The sequence below is a fragment of the Alexandromys fortis genome, unplaced genomic scaffold, assembly GCF_014885135.2.
Source record: "Alexandromys fortis isolate MF-2015 unplaced genomic scaffold, M_Fortis_MF-2015_v1.1 scaffold_8_9099976_23576923, whole genome shotgun sequence".
Classification (NCBI taxonomy): Eukaryota; Metazoa; Chordata; class Mammalia; order Rodentia; family Cricetidae; genus Alexandromys; species Alexandromys fortis.
In genome coordinates this window covers 11402372-11425181 of record NW_026067899.1, presented here as the reverse complement: position 1 = coordinate 11425181, position 22810 = coordinate 11402372, and the positions used below count along the sequence as shown (strand labels likewise).

The following is a 22810-nucleotide window of genomic DNA, read 5'->3' as shown; positions in this document are numbered from 1 at the left end:
CGGGATTTCTAGTGTATTTGGGCGCATGGGAAGCTGAGAGGAGCCGGGATGATGTTTCCGAGCTGCTAATTGTTTCACTGATGTGTCTCCTCCCACTGGCATGGCAGGTCTTACACGGGAAATGTATCTCTGCTTGAGGGAATAGTGAGCTTCTGTAGAATGTTTGCCCGTGGCTGGAGTCTGTCTTGGATCCTTAACCAACTGCCACTGTTTGGCTACCGTTGGCCATATAGCACCTGATCCCTGGGAGCACAGGTGTGGGGGGGACAGAGGGGAGCCCTGTAATCCAACTTAGCTGTCTCCTTACAGTGCAGGGTGCAGTTCTTACAGCACTCAGACTGCAGGAGGGTGGGCAGATAAGCCTGCCTGCCTGCCTGCTTGCCTGCTTACCAGCCGTACCTAGTACAAAATAGGGTGAGAGGTCAGAAGACTCCAAGTGCCTTTGGGCATGGCTGTTCCCAAGCCCTCCCTCTGTCTCGCCTGCACCTTTGCTCTCTTGAACGGCTGTTCTCTGAGTCAGGATTGCTTCCTACTCTACTCTGGCAGGTTGCTGGGTTGTCTCCTCAGAAGTACAGGGTGCTTGGTTGACCGCTTGGGTCTAGAAACGAAGAGACCAGTGAGTCGCCCCGCGCGCGACTTGGTTAGGAAAGAAGGTTGGATACTAGAGCCAGATTACCAGCGGCAACCAAGTATGTGCTGTGACAGCTTTTCGGGGAGAGATCATTTTTGAGGATGATCAGCCGCAGGTAACTTTGTAGAGACAAAAAGCCATCAGGAGACTCACAGGGTGTAGACCACTGGTGTTAGAGGAGGAAGTAGCTGGACTGGGGTCGTTGTTGACCCTGGCTGCATTTCCAACGGTGGTGGCAGTTCAGCACAGGGCAGAGCTGCGTGTGGCAGCTGCTGCAGGAGCAGTAACACAGACAGACCGCTGTCACCGGGACCTGAGGAGAGAGCAGCCCCCATCAGAGGTGTGTTTGTAAACGCTTTACCCACCTGTAGGCCATCTCTAATACACAAGCTTTGTGGTTAAATCGGCATTGCTTGCTTTTTCGTGCTTCTGTTTCCAGTGCTTTTGAAGTCTTCTTCTGGACAGTCCTTGTTTATTCTAATGGCTTGAAGTGTTTCCTGTTTTCCTTGCCCATGGTTCTTAGTCTTGCATTTAAGTCTTTATTTTTGAGGTATTTTTAAAGTGGTGAGTGATATGTTCAGTTTTACTCTTCTACTTAATTGAAAAGAGTCCTTTTTTTTTTTTTGGTGCATAATAGTATTACTTTTGTTGGAAATCAGTTGGGTGTAAAAATGTGAGTTTACTTCCAGAGGCTGGTTGTATTTTAGAGGTCCATGTGGGTTTATGCAATTACCATACTGTTTTGATAACTGGAGCTTTGTAGTACATTTTGAAGTCAAGTACTGTTATGCCTTCTGCTTTGTTCTTTTTGTTCATGTATTTTCTGTATTTGTTCCATTTTGCAAGGATACCTCAAAGATTGTGGTGAACACTTCTCAAAGGAGATATTCAACTTTAAATCTCTGTGTGATGCTAGACTCCCCCAACCATGCCTGGATTTCACAAGACTCATGGTCTAGAACCATCTGCTATTTTCTCCATGCAATTAGCTTGAGAAGCAAAAGGATATAGGATTCTAATAGGAAGAAGGTGTTCCTGCAGACAGGGAGAGCTTCAGAAACAGCACAGGGGGTGTTCTGGCAGAAATTAATCTGACTGGAGCTTTTTTTATGGTGTGGAGGACTGGGAAGAGCCAGCAGAAGAATATTAACCCATTTCTATTAATCTGTGTATCACCACGAGGTTGTGGCTTAGCAGTAGAGGTTCTGGGCATCTTTCTCCTTGGGCAGCTACATGGTGTCTCCTGACTCGGCCTACTCTCTCTCTATATATGTATATCTCTGTTCTGATTTCCCACCTGGCTTTACTCTTCTAAGCCATTGGCCCAAAGAGCTTTATTCATCAACTAATAAAAGCAACACATATACAGAAGGACATCCCACATCACTCAAGAGACCCCTTCTGCCGGGTTGTAAGGAGGCCAGAGAAGAGGGGGAGTGTTGAGTGGTTTGGGTTCAATAATGCAGGCACCTGAAGTCTTGTCAGGAGCATCATCCAGACAATGTAATCCCCGAGGAAGGGGAACCGGAACTGAGAAGGACAGAAAGTTACATTGTCTCATTGGGCCTGCTTCTTGCTTTCTCCCACAGCGGCTCTTTGCAGCGTCTTTCTGGCTGAATTGCATTATGGGTACATGTGTCTCCTCCAGTTGCTGAGAGCCCCTGAAGGGAGGTACCCAGGGTTGTTCTCGCTCATGCCCAAGCTCTTGAGACTGGTGCCCACTCTCAGTTACTAGCCATTTGGTCTTGGGCAAATCATCTAATGTGTTGAGGCCACTTTCTCATATAGGCAGACGGGGCATTATAACACTGCGTGACTCACAAGGTCATGTGGGTGAAGGAAATAACGCAGTTTGGTTTCTGGGTCTAAAGAGGAGCACATGGAGCATGGATGCACTGGGGAAGACCAGTCATAGGGTCCATGGGGGCTGCACAGACACAGAATGACAGGATTTCAGACAGGCGGGAAGCCACATGCTTTGCTGAGAGCCCTGAAAACCCTTGGGCCGGACACTGAAGTCCTTACTTGTTGCCCACAGTGGAACCATCTGTAACCGTGTAATTTACAAGTTTTAGCGTATATTAATTATAGAGTAATAGTTTCATTATATGCTTTCATATGTGCAGTTAACATAGTTCGATCATATGCAGCCCCCCCCCCATACCTAATCTTCCTTCCCTTTATCTCTTCTCCCATTTCATGCTGTTTTCTCCAAGACTGTACACAGAAAACATAATGCACTTGTCCTTCTGAGCCGGACTTATTTCACCTAACACGGTGAACTCCATTTCCATCACTTTCATTTTCCTACGTGTGGATGTTTTCCCAACATCATTTGTTAAAGAATCCACCTTTTCTTTAGCATGTATTTTTGGCACCTTGTGGGAAATCTGGTGGCTGTAGTCACAAGTGTTTATTTCTAGGCCTATGGTTTGTTCCAGTTGTCCTTGTTTTTATTCCATTGTCTTCCTGGTTTTGTTACTATGGTTCTCTAGTATATTTTACAATCAAGTATTGAGCTTCCAGGATTGATCTTTTTACTCGGGATTGCATTGGGATTTTCCAGCTTTTTGTGCTTCCATATGAATGTTAAAATTTACTTTTTCTAGTTGTATCAAGAATGTCATTGGTATTTTGGTAGGGATTGTGTTAACTGTATAGATCACTTTCAATAATACGGGCCATTTAAACAATGGTATATTGCCAGTCTATGCACCTAGGAGATGCAGTTTTCTAGTATCTTCTTCAGCTTCCTTCTTCAGTGACTTTTAATTTTCATTGCGGAGGTCTCTCACCTTCTTACCGTGAATGGATTTCTTTTTCAGCAGGCTTTTAGTATGTTGAAACCTACTGATTTTGTAGTAGCCTGTTACAAACTGGGTGTGGACACACGCCTTTAACCCCAGTACTCCAGAGGCAGAGGCAGGCTGATCTGTGTGAGTTTGAAATGTGTGGCTCTTCTAGGCTCTATTTCTCGGGAGCTATTGCTATGCAGGGTCCTGGCTTTTCTTCTCTTCCCCTTATAAAGGCTAGGTCTGTCTTTTGCCAGTTATGCCCCAGAATGGTGACGGGGGAGGGGGTTGCTGAGGGCATGAAGATTCTGTACCACCTTCCCTCCTATAAGCACATCTTCGTCTGTTGACTATTGGGCATCTTGTTAGGCATCATGATTATAGCTGTGACTTAGTCAAGACCCTTGGTGTCATGGAGTCTTGCATTTTTGTGACAGGGCTTAAACAAAAACTTCGGGTGATGAGGGAGAGACGGTGACGCGCAGGAAGGGGTTTCTGGAGACCCAGGCATGAAGGTGCTTACTCAGCAGAGGTAGGAAACCTCAGGAAAGGCCTGCAAATGGCTGCAGAATAAACATCACTGGCCGTCTTTGTAAAGAACCAGGGAGGACTGGTGAGCTCCCTAAATGTTCCGTGTACTCATGCTGATGGCCACAGGTGACAGTTCAGGGGCCTTGTGGTATCCTCATCTGAGGTCCTGTGGTGTGGTGGGATGGATGGGATCTTTTGTCACGAGCCTTTGTATTTCTTGCCCTAGGAACGGACACGCTCTACTGGCGTTCATGTTCTCTCGGCAGGAGAGCAAGCTGAACCGCCAGCAGACCATGGAGCTCGGCCACCACATCCTGAAGGCACACATTTTCAAGGTGAGGGTTGCGCGAATTTTTTGTGGTTTGAAGATTTGAGGCAGGTCTGTGGGCCCTTCACTCATTCCCTAGTGTGTCGTTCCTAATCAAAGAACTCGAGTTGCATGGCCTGTATGTTTCATACCACCTGGGTTCTCCAGCCCTGCTTGTTTCTCAAGTGAGGTTTGATGTGTGCCTCTTCCCCTGGATTTCCTGTCTAGGTAGGTGTGTCTAGAGCCTTTCTCAGGTTTGAGGTTTTGTTTCATTTGCAAAGTGCCAAGATTACAGTGCTCAGTGAGACTATTCTATATCAGGAGACACAGCATTGAGTTTGCCTCTTATTTGTAATGCTACCAGCCTCTACTGGCCACTGCCTAGACCCCTTCCTTCATTAGGAGTTTGTAACATGATGGCCTGCTTGTTGGGGTTTCTGTCCTGCCCAGTTCCCACAGTCTTTAGGTCCCAAAGAAAATTACACAGAGAGTCTAAATTAATGTTAAACTGATTAGCCCATTAGCTCGGGCTTCTTATTAGCTCTTATAACTTATATTAACCCATTATTCTTATCTATGTTGGTCACATGGCTCAGTACCTTTTTCAGCAGGGTAGGTCACATCCTGCTTCTTTGGTGTCTGGACAGGACTGGGAAGGAATGGGCTTCCTCCTTCCCAGAATTCTCTTGTTCTCCTTGCCCCGCCTCTACTTCCTGTCTGGTTGTCCCACCTATACTTCCTGCCTGGCTACTGGCCAGTCAGAGTTTTTTTAAATCATAATTGACAGAATACAGAATTGTCCCACACCAGGAGTTATAGGTACTTTATTTCTTACCCTCTGACTTCCTTCTGCAGAAGGAAGTTTTCTCCTTATCTCTTTCCCTCAGTTCCCAGGGTCAAGGTCTGTGATTTCCTGACCCTGAGCTGTGCTTACAGGCCAAGGGGTCCTGTGGGTACAGCACAGCTCTGTTGGGCAGGCTCACTTTCAAACTGATGCTCAGCTGGGAGGAAGCGCTCACAGGCGTCTGTCCTTGGTTGTTTCCAGGGCCTCAGTAAGAAGACTGGAGTCTCCTCGAGCCATCTGCAGGCCTTGTGGATCGGTTACAGCACAGAGGGGCTGTCTGCTGCCCTGGCCTCGCTCAGGAACCTCTATACTCCCAATGTGAAGGTGAGTCGCCTTCTGCAGGGGTTCCAGGCCTATTCCTCCTCTGCCAGTCTAGCCAGCCAAGGCTCCAGGGAGGGCTGGTGAGCTCCTGGTGCTGTCTTCCCTGCATGCTCATCACGCCCTCCCCCTATCGGGAGATAGGGTAGACAGGGCCACTCTGTTAGCTCACAGTGACCATGGCAGAGAGGATGTGGTCAGCAGGTAATCCACAAAGGGAATCAGAGGTCAGAGAGCTTTGCAGGGAAACAGGATCTTTAGTATCGTGAATTATTACAGCAATCTGGCTGACCCAAAACAGTGGGTCACAGAAAGCTTCCTGCAGGTTCCAGGGACACACACTCCTGGCGGTGGAGAGACTAGTAGGTTGGCTGCAGGCGGAGCTGAGAGCAGCTTTGCGCAGTTCTCAGTGGCTTTCCAGCCGTGCTCTTCTTGCTGTACTTTTGCAGAGAGATTTTCCTTCCCTGTTAGCAGAGTGTATAACACAGTCTTTGACTCAAAATCACACCGTAGACCAGATCTCTGGTTATAGCCACACAGACGTGTTCAGCCCCGCGTCCTAACATGCCCTGCTATGCAAACTCGGGGGACTGGGTCTTCACTCTGAGTCTCTACGAAGTGATAATTGCACCTGCTCTCTCACAGTAAAGCCAAAGGAAGCCCAGTGTGCTTGTCAGTGAAAAAGGAAGCAAGGCCTGGTTCAGGTTTCAGGTATCTGGCATCCACTTTCCCTCAAGAAAGGGACTGCATGCACCAGAAATGGAGACATCGGTAGCACTTCTGGACCCTTTAGTTCCCCTTCTTCCTGCCTCGCTCACTGTCCCCTCAGAATTCGTCCCTTGGCCGTGGCTCTGGAGTCTGCACTGTGGAGCTTCCCCTGCCAGTTAGAGCTGCTCTGCCTTCCTCTGTCTCTGTTGAAGAGTGAGGTTATCACATGCCAAGGATTGTGGGTATCAGGGAGGACCTAACGGGGGTGAGTCTAGGTAGATGACCCAGAACCCTGCTGGCCAGTGTAGGACCTTGGTATAGAGCAGAGTGTCTGTTGTATCTAGGTAGATACAGATAGTGTTTGCGGTGAGAAAAATCTGGCTGGATCCCTGTGGCACCCCGCTCCCCGCTGTGGATCTTCAGCTTGACTCAGCCCCTCATCTGGGGACCTTCACACTGAAGAAGAGCCGTGCCGCTAGGGACCCTGGGGACCTCGTGCGTGTTCTGTCCTCCAGACTCCTAGCTCTCAGTGCTTTCGTCCTGATGGAGCCTTGCATGCAGGTTTTCATAAGTGGGTAGGCAGGAAACCATTTCCGTAATGCAGGAGAAGCAGTTCACACTGCTGTCCCTTGGCCCAGGAAAAGCTTGCTTTCCAGATGGAGTTTCCCCAGAAGTGGATGGTTCTAATTTTAGACGTCATATAAAGATAGCCGTGTTGTGATTTTTTTTCCACTTAGATTTTATAAATATTCAAGTTTAGGTTACTATAACATTGGTCATCTTTCTGCCTAAAGCAGTATATAGCTTTTGGCTTCTTCATAGAACTGATAAATATAAAAGAAGAAAAGAAGGGATGAGCTGGCAATATCTGTTTACACTACCTTAATGGATTTATAGACATAGATGTTAACTCCCGTGGGCTCTAAGTGTGTAGAGGAATGGGTGGGAAAGGTTAAACTCCGTGAATGTGGGTTTTCAAGACAGCAGACTACACAGCTTCTCTCTGCGGGATATCGGCTTTCCCCGTAATGTGCTGGCGAATTTGCATTCTTCATTTTTACTTTGTCTTATAAAATTCCCATGTTCCCTACCTCTGTACCATCCCCAAATTTATGTAACTTGGCTCTACAATCTTAAGTCCTTCCATTATCTTCTGTTTTTGTCCTTGTAAGTCTCTGATGAGGGAGAAAACTGTCTTCACAGAATATTGAACAAATTACAGTAATTTAAAATTATGCATGCAATTAAGGAACTGTTTTTAGAGAATATTAACTGTTGTCATACAGGAATGAATGTCATTTTGAAAATAATTGCAGTTTGCCACTTTGGGCAAATTAAAATGACTTGCTCGGGAATGAGTGCTTGGTAATTTTGGAAGTGTGCTGGCGATTGCTAGTCCTGTGGCCTCTGTTACTGGGGCAGACTCATGCTGGCCTGTCCCGGCATGGCCCACTGGGATCCTGCCCAGCTGGTTGGTTTGCTAGAATGTTGTTGCACGGCTGGTGCCAGCCCTCACATGCATGAGAGCATTGGGCTGCTGATGCTTTGCTCAAGCTTAAAGGAGAGACCAGCAAAGAGGCAGGGACTTGTCTGTTGGACTCTGCGTCACAATTTAACAGGACACATAATGGCCCCACTTCTGTAAGCTTCTAGCGTGCCGCTTCGCAGCTTGAGCTGGTTGGCACTTCTCCAGGTTCCTGTTGTCAGAGGTGCCGCACTACCCGTGTGTGTTTTCCTAAGTTGCTAGGTTGCATCGCCACTTTCAAGTGTCAGCCAAAGAGAAGCTCCTGTAGATGGGCACGAATGCATGAGTCATCTCATCCCTTCCTGTGGGCCACACAGGATCTGCTACGGCCCTGCTCTGCAGCAGCAACTGCTTTGTGTCCTGAGCTACCTTCGCCCTGCCCACTCTGAACACTCGAGTCCTCACTTCTGAAAAGGAGATAACAAAACGCCACCTCCCAGCGATCAGAAAACTGGCAGCCAAAGCTCCTGGGAAAGCGCCTGGCGTGGCCTGTGTACCCAGGTGGATTGTTTTCATTGCTGCTCCCCGTGGCTCTGGAAACTGTGACGCCTCCTGGGCTGCGGGCACCTGGGAACCTTGAGATGGTGGCTGGCTTGTGAGGCCCTCCATCCTGTTTGTACTGTGGATCGTCTCAGGGTACACACTGGGCAGTGGGTGGGTGATGGGCCCCCAGAGCTCCAGGGCCCTCACTCTGAAGAAAACACAGGGGGATAATGACAGTAGCTGCTGATGTGTCTTTGGAACTTTTGAAATACTGAGTATAGTACTGAGTCAGCCTCTCTCTCGCTCTCTTTCCTCCTCTCTTCCCCCTCTCTCCCCACTTCCTTTACCTCCTTATCCCCTTCCCTCTGATTCCTTTCCTCCCTCTCTCCTTGGGGGAGCATAATGTTATTTTTGACATTTAATCTTAAAACCACCTAGGGAATGGGTGCTTTTGTTCCCATTTTTCGACCAGGGAGCGGAGGATGGAAGGACACCTGATTCTCAGTGTGCCATAGTGTGTCTACAGGCACACCTGTCCCCTTGTGGATGTACAGCCTGCTTCCAAAGCCCATCCTCTTAGGAGCTGGGTCACCAGAGCCCCAGACTCAGTAAAGCCGGGGTCTCTGGCCTAGGGTCCAGGCTCTGGAGATTTCGAAGCTCTGGTGACTTCTAGTGTGCCTTGTGTGGTTCAGAACGATGAAGAATGATCTAGGAACCGGCAGGGTTTTAAGTGGTGAAAATGCAGTGCAGCGAAAAGGAACTGTTTCACCAAAGCAGATGGCATGTGAATGGGTGAGAAGGCCTGTGCCCCAGAACACACCTTCCAAGAATCCAAGAATCAGATCTGCACCACGGGGCCCAGTGCACTCCTGGACCCAGGTTTGCAGAGATCATGTTGAGCAGAACGGGGTGACACGGCCGTTTCCTAGAGGAGCCTGGAACCCTGAGACACCGAAGAATGGTTTTGAGAGTCACTGAATTCAGATGATGACGATCCCTCTGATGGGATAAGCAGCTGGACAGATGGTCAGGTGATCAGATGACCTGACAGGGCCTCCTCGTGGCAGCTGTATGTCTCGCCCTTTCTTACGGATAAGTACTGGTCTCAGTGATGAGGGAAGACCCTGTGCATATGTGATCTCCAAGAATGGAAGAATGATTTTCTTGCATCTCTTCTCTGTGGACTTGGTTTAGAAACGGCGTCCAGCGCAGTGAGCTAAGAACACAGGAACATGCTAAGGGATAATTAGGGCCAGGAGTCTCTGCCGGCGTGGAGTGTGCCTAGAGCGGGGTGGGGAGACTGCACTTTGGCATTCTGTTGTTGGAACAGAGACTCACAGAGACATCCTTTGCTGTCTGCGGAACAAGCATTCAAGGCAGAGGAGCTGAAAGGGGAAAGACTGTGAAGGCAGGGCCTGTTTAGTGTTCCTGGGACCGGAGGACTCACACTGATGCCATGGTCCTGGAGAGAATGTTAGAGAGAAAGCTGGGGACCACTGTCTTGTGGAGTTCAAGCTTCAGCAGCATGGAGACACCTTAACGTTTCATATTTTGGGTTCTAATATGTCAAAGAGATGCCACCATGGGCCATGGTTTCTCCTGTATCTACAGTTTGTAAATATTCTATCAGCTACTCCATGGACACATCACTGAACTACCCAGAATTTTGACATGCCCATCTCCTTTCTATATCTTTTAATAATCCCCACATGTCTCTAGTCAAATAGATGACATGGTCTCTGGGGTTTTCAATCAAATAGTCAGCCCAGAGGACCTGTCGGGGCTTGGCAGGAGGAGTGATGGATGCAGGTTGGAGCTGTTTAAAGGGACCAGTTGCAGAAATGCGTGTATGGACATCTTTATAGGTGTGAAAAGTGTATCATTTTTTCCCTCATCATCTTGACATTTGAAGGAGATTCTAGTTAGAGATTTGCATCTGTTTAGTGAATTTAATATGTGTAAATCCGAAACTTGATACCTGGCAGGTGTTGTGTGCAGTCGTCAGCAGGAGCAGCAGAGGACATGCTGTCTGTCGGTGTGCGGTGCTCACGATCCGAGGTCACAGGGACGTTTCTCTGCTTTCTCCTTGCAGGAACATATTCTTGTCGAGAAAAGAGACTATTCGTGTTTTCTTTTGGCTTTATCTCGTTGCTAACGATTCCATCCTTGATTATTATTTCATTGTTAAAATGGCGAATTTTCTCTGTAGTTGCTTGTCAAAGTGTAGCTCCTACACCAATAATATTATCGTTCACTGGAAAACATTAAAAAGTTGCCTCCCAGGGCCTGGAGAGAGGACCCCCAGGCTAAGAACACTTGTTCTTCTGACAGAATATCGTGGCTTGATTCCTAGCACCTATGTGGTGGCTCATAACCATTCATAACTCTGGTTATAGGGGATCTGATGCCATCTTCTGACCTCTGTGAACACCAGGCATGCACAGGATAGCACAAATATACATGCAGGCAAAACATTCATCTTCATAAAGTAAAAAAAAAATAAATCTTTTGAAGATGTTTTATGTAGGGCATGAGGAAGGAGAAGGTACTATACGTGCCAAAAAATTATTTTCACTTGTGATGGACTAAAAATCCATAATAGAAAATTTAACATCTGCTGGGCAGTGGTGGCGCATACCTTTAATCCCAGCACTCGGGAGGCAGAGGCAGGGGGATCTCTGTAAGTTCAAGAATAGTCTGGTCTACAAAGTGAATTCCAGGACTGTCAGAACTGTTTACAGAGAAACCCTGTGTTTAATTTTAAGTCAGCATAGTCTGTTTAGATTTAATGTTGTAAATCTCTAGAATTTTTCATAAAGTAGGTCTCTTTAGCCACTGAACACTCTGGTTTCCCCTCTGTCTATACCTGGAAGCCATGCTCAGCTTGCGTCTGTGTTTGAATACTTTGGGTACATCCTTTATAGTATCATAATAGTATCATCATGTGGCCCTTGTCTTTTTGCTTATTTAGCATATTTCATATTCGTCTCTGTTGTAGCATCACCATACTTCCTTTCTGAGCCCGAATCTTTCCACTGTTGGCATACATCTATCCATCCTCAGCTGGTGGACCCTGGGGTTGCTTCTGGCTCAGCCTCCATGAATGCTGGTGACATGAACTTGGTGTGCTTATTTCTTCAGGACTCTGCTTTCAGTCATTGTGGATATATCCCCAGAAGTAGTTCACAGTGCATTCTGTTTTCCATTATTTGGATGAACTTGGGCAGTTTCCAACAGTGAAGATGCACACATACATACATACATATATACATACATACGTTCATGTGCATGAGTGAGTGCACACATACACACCATTCACGCACATGCACGAGTGTGCATACACTGGCTGCTGGTACATTTCAACCTTGAGATCTGTTGGAATAAAAAGCTGCAGATTCTGCCCTTCTTCGCAGATGCTGTTAAGACTAACATATGTATGATGTTAATCTTGTTGGGGGACATTGTCCGACAGGTGAGCCGGCTCCTGATTTTGGGAGGTGCCAACGTGAACTACAGGACGGAAGTGTTAAATAACGCCCCCATCCTGTGCGTCCAGTCTCACCTTGGCCATGAGGAGGTTGTGACCCTGCTTCTGGAATTTGGCGCCTGCCTGGATGGGATGTCCGAGAATGGTATGAACGCGCTCTGCTACGCAGCTGCCGCGGGCCACATGAAGCTGGTGTGTCTGCTGATCAAGAAGGGGGCAAGGGTAAGCAGCGGCCTCTTGCCGCGGAAGCTGACAGCGGGGTGACGGAGGGGGTGGGAAATATCTTCCTGTCATTACCGGGATTGTCGGCCACTAGGCCAGGCTTGGAGGATTTCAGCTTTGTGAAGTGAGTTAAGAGGTTATAGAATCGGTGTAGAAGGCCGGGGCATCTGGTTGGAACCCCAGGAAGAGGTAGCTATATGTGCCTAAACTTTTGGTCTGCTTGCTGTTGTACCAGGCAGATTCCTGGCCACTGAATCTATTTTAGAATCTAACATGGTACCACAATTGTTTAGATTTTTCAGAATTTTTTTTCATGTGTGTGTTTGTGTGTGTGTGTGTGTGTGTGCACATGTGTACACATGTGTGCGTGTGCGCTCCCTGGAGAGAGTTGGTTCTCTCCTACTATATGGGTTCTGGGAATTAAACTGGGTAGGAAGTGCCTTTTCCTCTTGAACCATCTTGCCAGCCCTGTTGGAAAGATTTTAAATGTTTACGTTACGCCAGTCCAAGTGCCCCCTCTTGTCCTGTTTCATGATTCTTTTAAGGCAATCCCATGAGTTCTCTGGTTTAGAAGTCATATGCTTTTGTGGGAACTGTCTAAAATCATTCCATTCCCACCTGGAACATTGGGCCTCATCTGTCTGGAATGCCAGGGACAGTGCCGGGACACTGGTGCGGGCGTTAGGATATGAAGTCCCAGGCTCCTAGCTGAAGTGAGATGGGTGCTGAGCTTGGCATAGCTCCTCTTCAGCTTAAACTATGCATATGCACTTTTCACAGGCAAATGAGCCTGTTGAATAGCAATGGGTAAAGCACTGCTAACTGTCTTTTGCCTGTTAAGTTAGGCTTATAGTAGATACAGAAATGTTTGTTTTGTTTTGTTTGTTTGCTTTTCTTAAAAGTCCAACATTTGGGACGTCTGAACCTCAGCTCCAGTTTTGGGGGTGCATTCCTATCTGCTGCACGGCACATGCCTCAATTTCTGGATGTCAGCTGTCTCTTAGCTTTCTTCTGAGGCCAGTGGTGTCTCTGCTGTCACATCTGAAAGCTTGCAGGTAGAGGCTCGCTGTCATGTTGGGGACTCTTGCAGAGTCTCCGAGTGATGAGGCAGCATGTCCCTAGTTTTGCAAACATGTCAGAGCTGGGTCCTAGGATGCCCCCATTTAGGTAAGGAATGCTGGGGGTTCAGCACTCAGGTTTCTTCTGACTAGCTGGCACCTCCCAGCTCTGTGGCTTTCATTGATGAGCCGGTATGTCCCAGGTCGTCTCCCTGCCCATTCTTCCTCTGTCCTCCTGCCTTTAGATCTGTGTTCTCTAGAGCCTTGCCTTTCTGTGGCTCCCTGGTTCAGTGACCGAAGGTCTCAGAGCAGCCTGAAATGACTTCATCTAAGAACCCCATTGAGAAGCACAGGGCTTTGTCTGAGGGTTCCGTCTGTGAGCTCTGTGCAGTTTGCTGAGAGATGAGTGCATGAGAAGACTGTCTTGTGGTTGCTAGTCCTGTAAAGGGAGCCCGAGGCCTGGCTGAGTGTTCTTACCACAGTGAAGGGAGACAAAGGTTCGTTGCTGTTCAGAAAGACAGGATGGAATGTGAGCCCTTGTTCTTTTGCAACAGCCCGAGTTTGCTTCTAGCCTTCAGGGCATTCGCTCTCTCAGTGTATAGAGGATGCTCACCTATGCCTTTGTCCTGCCTTGCTCCCCAGGTAGACCACTTGGATAAGAAGGGTCAGTGTGCACTCGTTCACAGCGCGCTACGGGGCCACAGTGACATTCTCCAGTACCTCCTGAATTGTGAGTGGTCAGCGGGTCCTCCCCAGCCTGGCACGCTAAGGAAGAGCCAAGCCCTGCAGCAGGCACTGACGGCAGCCGCCAGCATGGGCCACAGCTCGGTGAGTGGGGCTGTAGGGTTGCTCCCTGAGGTATAAGATGCTGTAGCCCAACGTCTGTTGTTTGGTCACGACCCTCTAAGTTGAGAGCCACCGCAGCAAAAGGAACCCAGGATTTCAAGAAGTCGCTGCTGACCTGAGCCAGAAGAGGGCTTCCAGTGGCTCTGTATCCTTGCTGTGAGTGAGGCCCACGGTCTTGTGGGCATGTGGGCAGAGCACTCTCCTCCCACGCAGAAGCCCTTGTGGGTGCTCACTGTTTCTCTCATTCTCCCTTCCTCTCCTCTTCTGCATTACCTCCATTTTGCTATCTTTCTGCCCAGCCCCTTTGGCTCCTTCTTTGGTCCTTAAGACCAATCCCATGGAACCCTAGTCTGAAATCATGCTTCAGTGTGTGAAGGGTTTTTAAAAACAGAGCTTGGGTGCGCTGAGAGCCAGTGAGGGCCCTTTGTTTGGATTTCCCACACCAAAGGGGAGATCAACGCAGCGTCTCTCTCTGATGGACGTCACTAGCTTTACGCTTGAAGGCTGCTTGTCTTCAGCTGGCCTGTTTCTCTGCCTCTCGGCTGTGACTGTAATGGCATTTGCTCCCACTTTGCCCTGTTTTTCTCACTCTTTGCTATCTTTAAGCAGCTGAAGGTGCCAGTTTTTGGTGATATTCTTTCCCCCAGATGACTAAAATTTGAATGCCAAGCTGGCTGGCTGGTATTTGGCACTTACACACGATGGCAGATATGCAGATAAGCATGCATAGCTGACTGGCTAATATCTGGCATGCGTACGTTATAGTTAAATACTGTATACATATCTGAAAAATGTAGATATTTTCTTATTCTGTTTGTCTTGGTTTTTTTAAAAACAAGACCTCATACAGCCTAGTCTCTATAACTACCGCTCTTCCTGCCTCTGCCTCCCCAGTGCAGGAACAACAAGCGTGGGACACCATGTTCTGCCTCTTCCTCCCACTGTCTGAATGAGGGGCTCCAACATGCCATCCCTAGGAGGCCTGTGAGCATGTGCACACCCCCACATGACACACATGCCCCGTGTTTGAAAGTGATGCTTTTCATTTCTCGGGTCCACCACATAGGAGTCGGCCTGGAGAACACTGAACTACCTCAGCACAACCAATGCTCATTTCAGGCAGAGAAGCAAGATTCCTTAGAAGTCCCAAAGAGGACATTAATTTCCTAATGTCATCACAGCAAATGACCAGACCCTCAGCGACTAAAACACAGCACACACTTAATCTTAATGCTCTAGGGGTCAGCTATCTAATTTTAAGGTGAGAAGAGCCAGCTTCCCTCAAGGCTCCAGGAGCCAGCCTTTTCTGGGTTTTCTAGCTTCTAGAGGCCACCCCCTTCCCTAGCTCAGACCTGCTTCTTCCATCTTCAGAGTACACAGCCCCCCTTGCCCTCTCTCTTCCTTCCTCCTCTGGCCCACCCTCCTCCTGTCCCATCCTTGTGAGTGTTGTGGTTGTACCAGGTTCGTGACAGACTGTACGCCCAGACATAATCACTCCATTTCAAGGTCTGTGATTTCCTCCTGCCATTCAAGGAGCACCCACAGCTTCTGGGGATTAGCAGGAGACCCAGTCAGCAGACCGCAAACAATACAGATTGGGAGCCTGGAAAATGGCTTTGTCGCACTCTCCTGTCATTCAGGAGGATGCTGGCTCCAGTCCAGGGCACAGGTACTCCATCTCTCCCCAAGAGCAAGCAACTTGTAAACCTGCTCTGCTCTTCAGTGGGAAGACGCCCAGAAGGGAGAGAGGGGCAGTGCTGTCAGTAGAAAAATCATTCGGATAATACTAAAAGAAACTTTTTACTGTAACAAGTCTACATCACCTTGTTTTCCTTCCTCGTAAAGAATGCACTAATGGTGATTTATGCAGAAGCTGCACTTTCTGTGATCTGCTGGGCCCTCTGTTGATTATGCTGGCATATTTGGGTCATGTTGGAGTTCATTAGAATTCCAAGTACCTGGTAATCCTGAGCAGAGTTGCCGAAATTCACTGAGATCGTTTTTTTTTTTTTTTTTTTAATTCTCCAAGTGCAAGTGTGACTAGCATACAAATTACGTTTGGAAATGGTTTTCATTCTATTTTCTCTACTTGTGCAGCACAAGATAATAATGGTTAAAATCCGACACTCTCTCCTTTGATAGACGGGCTATAATAAGCACCTATTGCTCCAAGAGCTCATTAAATCACCTTGCCACGTCTGACAGGTAGTCCAGTGTTTGCTGGGAATGGCAGAAGAACATGATATCGAAGTCAATGGCACCGACACATTGTGGGGAGAAACAGGTAATTATGCTCCCACTGTTTGTAGTCGGGGGGCAGCTTGCGTGATGTCTCAGCCCCGCCGCCGTGGCCTGATTGTCTTAGGAATGACTTGGCGATGAGTGTACTCCTTGTTTTTATTTTATCACGAGGCATTTGGCGCCTAAGCTTGCCAAATGAGTAATAAAACTTCTGTGGAAGCCATAAAAGGGATGCATTTTGAGGTAGAGCAGCAATTACCACGCACTTGAGGAGCACCCAGTGGAAATGCCTTAGTGTGGGGCATTGAGTTTGCACCTGTCCCGACCTACCTGATCTTCCTTTGATGCCTGCCAAGAGAGCTAGGCAGCAGTCCGTTGTCAAGGGAATCAGAGGTGGCTCAGTAGAGAAGTGCACAACCCACTCTGCCTTGTGGAATGAGGGTAGAAGTCAGGTCTCATAGCCCCGTATAAAATACTGAATACAGTCCAAAGTCCCTTTCCGTTGGTCAGAGGAGGGGGGTCTGCGGGACTTGCTTGGGAAGAAAGATTAATGTTCAGATTAATGAAGATACTGCTGCTTTGAGATTTCCCATTCAACAGATGTATCCAAGATGCTTAACCTGTTTCCTGGCTGTGTCCAGGATGCATGCATTTGCCATTTCTCCTGCACAGATCTGTTCCTCATGCTTCTAAGTTCTTTGCTAACAAGGCAGATGGTGGTGTGGAGAGTTTATTAGCTAGCTCACACTTGGGAGAAGCCTCAGAGATTTTCCTGGTGGGCATGCAGGCCTGCCCTTCAGAGCCACATGGCTCACTCTGGGAAGCCACTGTCAGCTGGCTTTGTAGCTCTCGCTGTGGACTGCAGGCGGAGCGAGGCATGGCATGGATTGCAGAGAAAGTGTAGGACTCCAGATGGTATGGCTCCGTCCCGAATGTCTGTCCCCTCCCCGTTGAGGTGCTGCCAGTTGGTTGATGTCTAAAGAGACACTTGAGAAATTAAAGACTTCACACTTAAAAAAAAAAGCACACATTTATTGTGTCACACTTTGTGAGAGTTGGAAGCCTAGGCTCAGCAGGGCTGGGTTCCCTGCTTCAGGCTCTCCCTCCCCATAATCCTAGGTATTGGCTTGAGCTGTGCTCCCGTCAGGGACTCGCCTGCTTCCAAGAGGTTGTTGATAGTATTTATCTCCTTGCTGCTGTACATGAGTCTGGTGAAAAGCCATAGACTTGTTCAGCCCTTCTCTTACAAGGCCTTATGTGCCGTCTTCAGACTTCGTGACCTAGAAAGCAGTTCTTAGCATCATTAGTAAGGATTTGGATGAATTCAGTCAGCCAAGAGGTTTTTGATTTGAGCGCTTCCTTCTGTTTACTTTTTAAGATTTCATATAATATCTTGATCATATTCTCCTTCCCTATCCTTTTCCAGAACCCTCTCTCACCCAACTTCATGTTCTTTATTTTCTCAAAAAAAAAAAAAAAAAAGCGTGTACATACACACATGCATACACACACATATGGAATCCCTTTTGTGTTGGCCAACTGCTCCTGAGCACGAGACCTGCCCTGGAGTGTAGGTTGGTACACCCAGTGTCACCTCATTGAAGAAACTGATTTTCTCTCTACCGGCAGCTATCAATTGCAAACACCTTCCCAGACAGGGAATTTGTGCCCAACACACTGGCTTGTGGGAGTCTCTTAAGTGGTGTTTGGGGTCAGGTTCAGCACGCTTCTTCTCCCAGAGCCCAGTAGTTGGTGGGTTGGCTGACGTTCTGATTGGAACTCTGGGCTCAGACTCCGGGTAGTCCCAGATCTTTGAAGTTGGGGTGGCGGGTGGCAGGGAAGAAGTTGGGGAAGGGGACTGACCTGTTCTTGTTGCTTGACTGCCTTAGAATAGACTACGAAGACCAAATTAGCCTCTAGCTGGCAGCAATCTTACTGCCTCACCCTTCTAAGAGTTAGGATTATAGGTGTGCTCCACTGCACCCAACCGCCAAGAGTTTTATTGAGATAGTTTTAAATTTTAACATTCACAGTAAGAAAAAAAAAAAACCCATCAGCTGTCTGTCATGCTTAGGGAGCCACTGCTGCTCCCTAGGACTTATGTGTCGACAAAACCATGGCGGCACCATTGCTGACACTCCGCCATCCCTGATAACCTTCCTGCCTTCCGCAGCTGTGCAACCTTGTACGCTGTGATTTAGATGAGAGCATCAGCAGATACCTGTGCTGTCTGGAAGCTGAGGTCTGGGTTTTGATTTGGCCAAGTGTGGGAATGAGACACGAGTGAGGTAAAAAGCAGCATTCCGACTTAGTTTCCTCCTTCGATGACAAGAGCCAACAAGTCACAGCCTTCGTCACCAAGCTCCCTCTGTAAGCAGCCGCTCCCGGCTGCGCACTCGAGTCTGGCCCTTCCCGTGTGTGTGTGTGTGTGTGTGTGTGTGTGTGTGTGTGTGTGTGTGTGTGTGTGTTGTGGGGGTGCTCCGCATGTTTGGTCCTCATCACTTTGGGAATTCTCAACAGGGAAAGTGGTTGCTTGGTCCGTGGTTCATCTGGTCCTCGTTCCGGCGTATTCTCAATAGTGCTTTGTGCTCAGAACATCCCTATGTTGGTCACAGCATAGGCCAGGATCCCGGTGTGACTCCATGTAGGGTGTGGGAAGGTAGAGGAACAACTGGGTGCTTTGTGTGGAGAATACACTCATTATTTCTCCTGGAGCTCGTCTATCTATTACAAGTCTGCTCGGTGTAGATTTAGTTATGAACACCTTGGCTTTAAGATGTTGACGGGCTTATAAAAGTGGTTTCCATGTCTGTTTCAGGCTCACCCACCTGTCTGAAGGGTGCACTGTTCTCTATGCAACGTCTCCACCCTCTTGGGTGTGCGGTGTCAGCTGTCACTGTAGGGAGATGCTCAGGTGGGCGCCAGCTCCTCTACAAAGTAGTTCTCCACTGTCTTATCAGGACAGACTCCTGCAGGCTCGCTGTACTTCACAGGGTCCAGGTGTGGGCCTCATGGCCCCTACTGGTTGTCTGAAGGGATAACTGCTTTCGCCAGAAGAGACCTCACAGGGTGGGGTCATCGGGAGGAGGCTTGGTTCTGTGCTGTTGACTCTGGAACATCTCACTGCTGATGGCCCACACACAGCATCATGAAGGAGCTGGGTTAGAAGGGCAGGAACTTCATCACACAGTCTGCCATGCATCTACAGCTGTGTTTAGTCTGGGCCCTGCAGTGAACCCCGAGGTTTTAGAAAACTCTTCAGTGCCTGCTGATCTGGGGAGCAGAGGGCTTCACTTAGGAAAGCCTTCCTTTTCATCAGGCCGTGCTTCTTATCTGCCTAGGGTTCAGACTCAAGCCCTTCAAAGTAAGTTGTGTTGTTGAAATAGCTCTGAGCTACCGCCTCCCCTTTCCCTTTCTCCCCTTTCTTCCCCTCCTCCTCTTCCGTGGAGAATAAGGTGTGTGGCCTGTTAGCAGAAACCGCACCGCCCTCGAGGCTGCCACTCTGACACCCACAGACTGTCAGTGACGGTCCCACAGTTTCTGGCTAGCCCGAAACATGGCACGAGCCCATCGGATGCCTGGGTTATCTGTCTCAGCATTCCACTGCCGTGACGAGTCAGCTCTGGCTCCCACAAAGTCCCGGTTAAAATGAGTTACTGTTTCCATGGTGGTGTTTGATGTGAATCAGCCCAAGCCAAAATGACCAGGGACATTTCACTAGTGACCTAATGCTGTGCTGTGGGAATTGACACACCATGTTTCCAAACTCCTGGCTGCTGTCCAGTGTGGGTCTGCACCCTGCTTCTGGATGTGGAATAGATAGAAGTGGGCCCCCATTTTCTAGCTTGTTCCCTGAAAGCAGACTTCTTCCCCACAGATTTCATGTCATTTTGCAGCTCCCTCCATGGGACTGTTGAGCTGTTCTTTGAGGAGATGCTTTGGTCCACACACCGAGAGATGCCCAAGGGCTGGAATGCCTGTTTCTAGCTTCCATGTGACACCTGGTCTAGTGCTATCCCAGAGAGTTTTTGGAGGGATAGAGGTGATGCCCCTGGTGCTGTTGGTTACATACCTGCCCACGCTGCTGAGCAGAGGAGTTGATGGTGTTGGTCTAATCAAGGGCTCCTTGTGTGGGCTCCAAGTGAGAAGAATAAAAGAAAAGAAAGCCTTACCACTTTAAGGCATGGGATATTATTTTATAGATTTATTTGGGAGAAATACTTGGTGGATAGGGGAAAGGCAAGAAGCCAGTGATGTGATTTTGTTTGGTGGTTGTCCTGTCCTGCTGGCCTTATTGGATTCACTGCTGAGTGCTTGTGTGTGTGCGCGCGCACGCTTGCACATCTGCATGCGTGTGAGTGTGTTAGGCCTGCCAGCTGCTGAGTATATTACTTTTTGGTGTGGTATGGGCATGGCTCCTGCTCCCCCTCCTCCCCCTTGTATCTCTAATATCTTGTTCTTCTGGGCCCTTAACTGCTCTCCAGGAAGCTGTTGTGTACTGCCTTGGCTGCTTCCTCAGAGGCCCTTCGCCCTGGACTTTGAGAATATGGGATGTTAGCTGCCTCTGCGGGCTGTCCTTCCCTAACTTTGAAATGATTTTGAAAGGGCGTGTCCCAGCATGTCCCATCAGAGTTAGTTAGGTCTGGCTGAGATACTTTATGTCAAGTGCCAAGTCTTTTGTTTTGAGTCTGTGCTATTTTTATTGGTGAACTCTTACAAAGGAATTTGGTTATTGTAAGAAATTGGCTCCCATTGCCAAGGCTGCCAAAGATGCTTGATTTGCTGTTCCTAAGATGAGCCAAGTTTTCTCCTCTGTAAGTGGAGTGGGAGATTTGGGCTACGGTGTGTGTGCACACATGCACACCACCACTTTTCCAAGTTGGTTGAGGCATACCTAGTCCCTTTTCACTGTTGTATATTTTGGGGTGAAACCTGATCACCTCTGTCCCAAGTGCCCTGTCACGTGGGGTACCATGTCTTCAGGCCTCCAATCATAGGGCAGAATGTATGCATATACCTCTGTCCACATGAGATCACAGAGCTGGGAAAGAGGGTTTCATCCTTTGTGATTTAAGTGTCCCTCTTGTCTCTCTGAACCACCTCCCTTTCTGTGGCTGTTGAATCTTAGGTGTGTCAGGCCATGGAAACCTGGGTTTATCCATAGCTGCCTCAAAACACAAAAAGCTAAGTGCCTTATTGTATTAGTTTAAAAATGACTACTTGCTCATTTGAATTTTAGCTTTGGTTTTTAGGTGGGTTGGGAGGCTTTTAGTAAGAATTTATGTTTTAAGCTTGCTGGGTTCAGTTTGATCCTCCTACATACAAGTTGTGTGTGTGTGCCTATGTTGTGTATGTGTATGTATATGTATACACACATGTATATATCTCCCCCTTATTTAAAATGCTTAGGGCCATAAATATTTTGGATTCGTGAGTTTTCCACAGTGGGATATTTTCATAATCAGTGATGTTCAAAGATCTAAAACTTGAAGCATTATGCTGGTGTTCTTGAAAGTTTTTGATTTAAGGATTTGAGACATTATTCGTTCCCCTTAGAGCACAAGGCCAGTGAGAGACAGGGAAAAAAGTGCTTGTCCAGTATGCTCTGGGGTCTCTGGAGAATGTCTGTGACACTGACCCAGAGATGTGTGTGACACATCCTTCTTTTCACTCATACCCGATGTGATGTCCTGCACGTGACCTTGTCCAGCTCAGCCTGTGCTCCACTGTAAGGGACTTCAATGTCTTCACGCCTTCAGTGTCTTGGCAGGTAGCTGGACCATTCTCAGTGTGCTGCAGGAGTGACAGCTGTTCAAAGCTGTGGTCTTCATACAGATGTTTAGAGGCGCAAAGCACATGTGAAGTAGGATTAGCATCATCTTTACTTCAGGGAATTGTGTTTAGGTTGAATTTATGTTTTTTTATAACTCACATTATTCCCAAGGCATGTTTGAAATAATATCAGAATAGGGGCCAAAGGGAGGCAGGACTCAGATCCAAGTAAGAACACAGTGGTACTGCTGTGCCCTAAGATGTACTGTTGTTCTAGCCTCAGGAGCCCCAGGCCAGAATGAGAAGGGAACATGGCCATTGCATGCAGACTGTTCTTAATGACATGGGAGGAGGCAGTGCAGCTCTTTTGTTTTGTTTCTAGACAGGGTTTCTCTGTGTAGCTTTGGTGCCTGTCCTGGAACTAGCTCTTATAAATCAGGCTGGCCTCAAGCTCACAGAGATCCGCCTGCCTCTGCATCCTGAGTGCTGGAATTAAAGGTGTGCACTACCACCTCCCCGTTGCAGCTCTTAGGAAGCATAGAATCATTCGTTGTTCTGGTCTTTTCCTTCTAAAGACACCTACAAGCAGTTGTTTGGTGAGTTCAGTATCTTTAAAGCTGACTTCCTAGAGGCAACAGAGAAGAAGCCAAGAACTCGGCAACCAGCTCCCACTTCTACATGGCTTAAGCAAGCTGGTGAACTTTTCTGGGCCGTTCTTTCCTTATTTGCAACAGATAAGAGTAGTATTTGCCTCCCAGGAGTTGGCTTGTGTATGAAACGGATTTATGCATATGCAAAGCCATGAAGCATTGTATAGAAAGCGCTTCACTCATAGCTTAGTGGTCATTTTTTTTAATATAATTTTTTATTGAAAAAAAATTTCCGCCTCCCATTTCCCTCCCTGTCTCTCTTTTCCCCTCCTCCTCCCTCTCCTCTCCACCTCCCCCCAGTCCTCTCCCCTCCCTCTCCAGTCTGAAGGGCAGTTAGGGTTCCCTGCCCTGTGGAAAGTCCAAAGTCCTCCCCGCTCCATCCTGGTCTAGGAAGG

The 22810-nt window shown here is 48.0% G+C and overlaps 1 protein-coding gene across 1 annotated transcript in view; it reads left to right on the top strand.

The window, feature by feature from the left end:
- Positions 1-22810, top strand: part of Tanc1 (tetratricopeptide repeat, ankyrin repeat and coiled-coil containing 1) — a 227565-nt gene that overhangs the window by 181670 nt on the left and 23085 nt on the right. The window contains exons 15-19 of the mRNA XM_050121991.1: positions 4181-4289; positions 5307-5429; positions 11612-11848; positions 13549-13734; positions 15958-16036. Of these exons, the coding sequence (XP_049977948.1) occupies positions 4181-4289; positions 5307-5429; positions 11612-11848; positions 13549-13734; positions 15958-16036 (734 nt within the window). The remainder of the gene's footprint in view (positions 1-4180; positions 4290-5306; positions 5430-11611; positions 11849-13548; positions 13735-15957; positions 16037-22810) is intronic.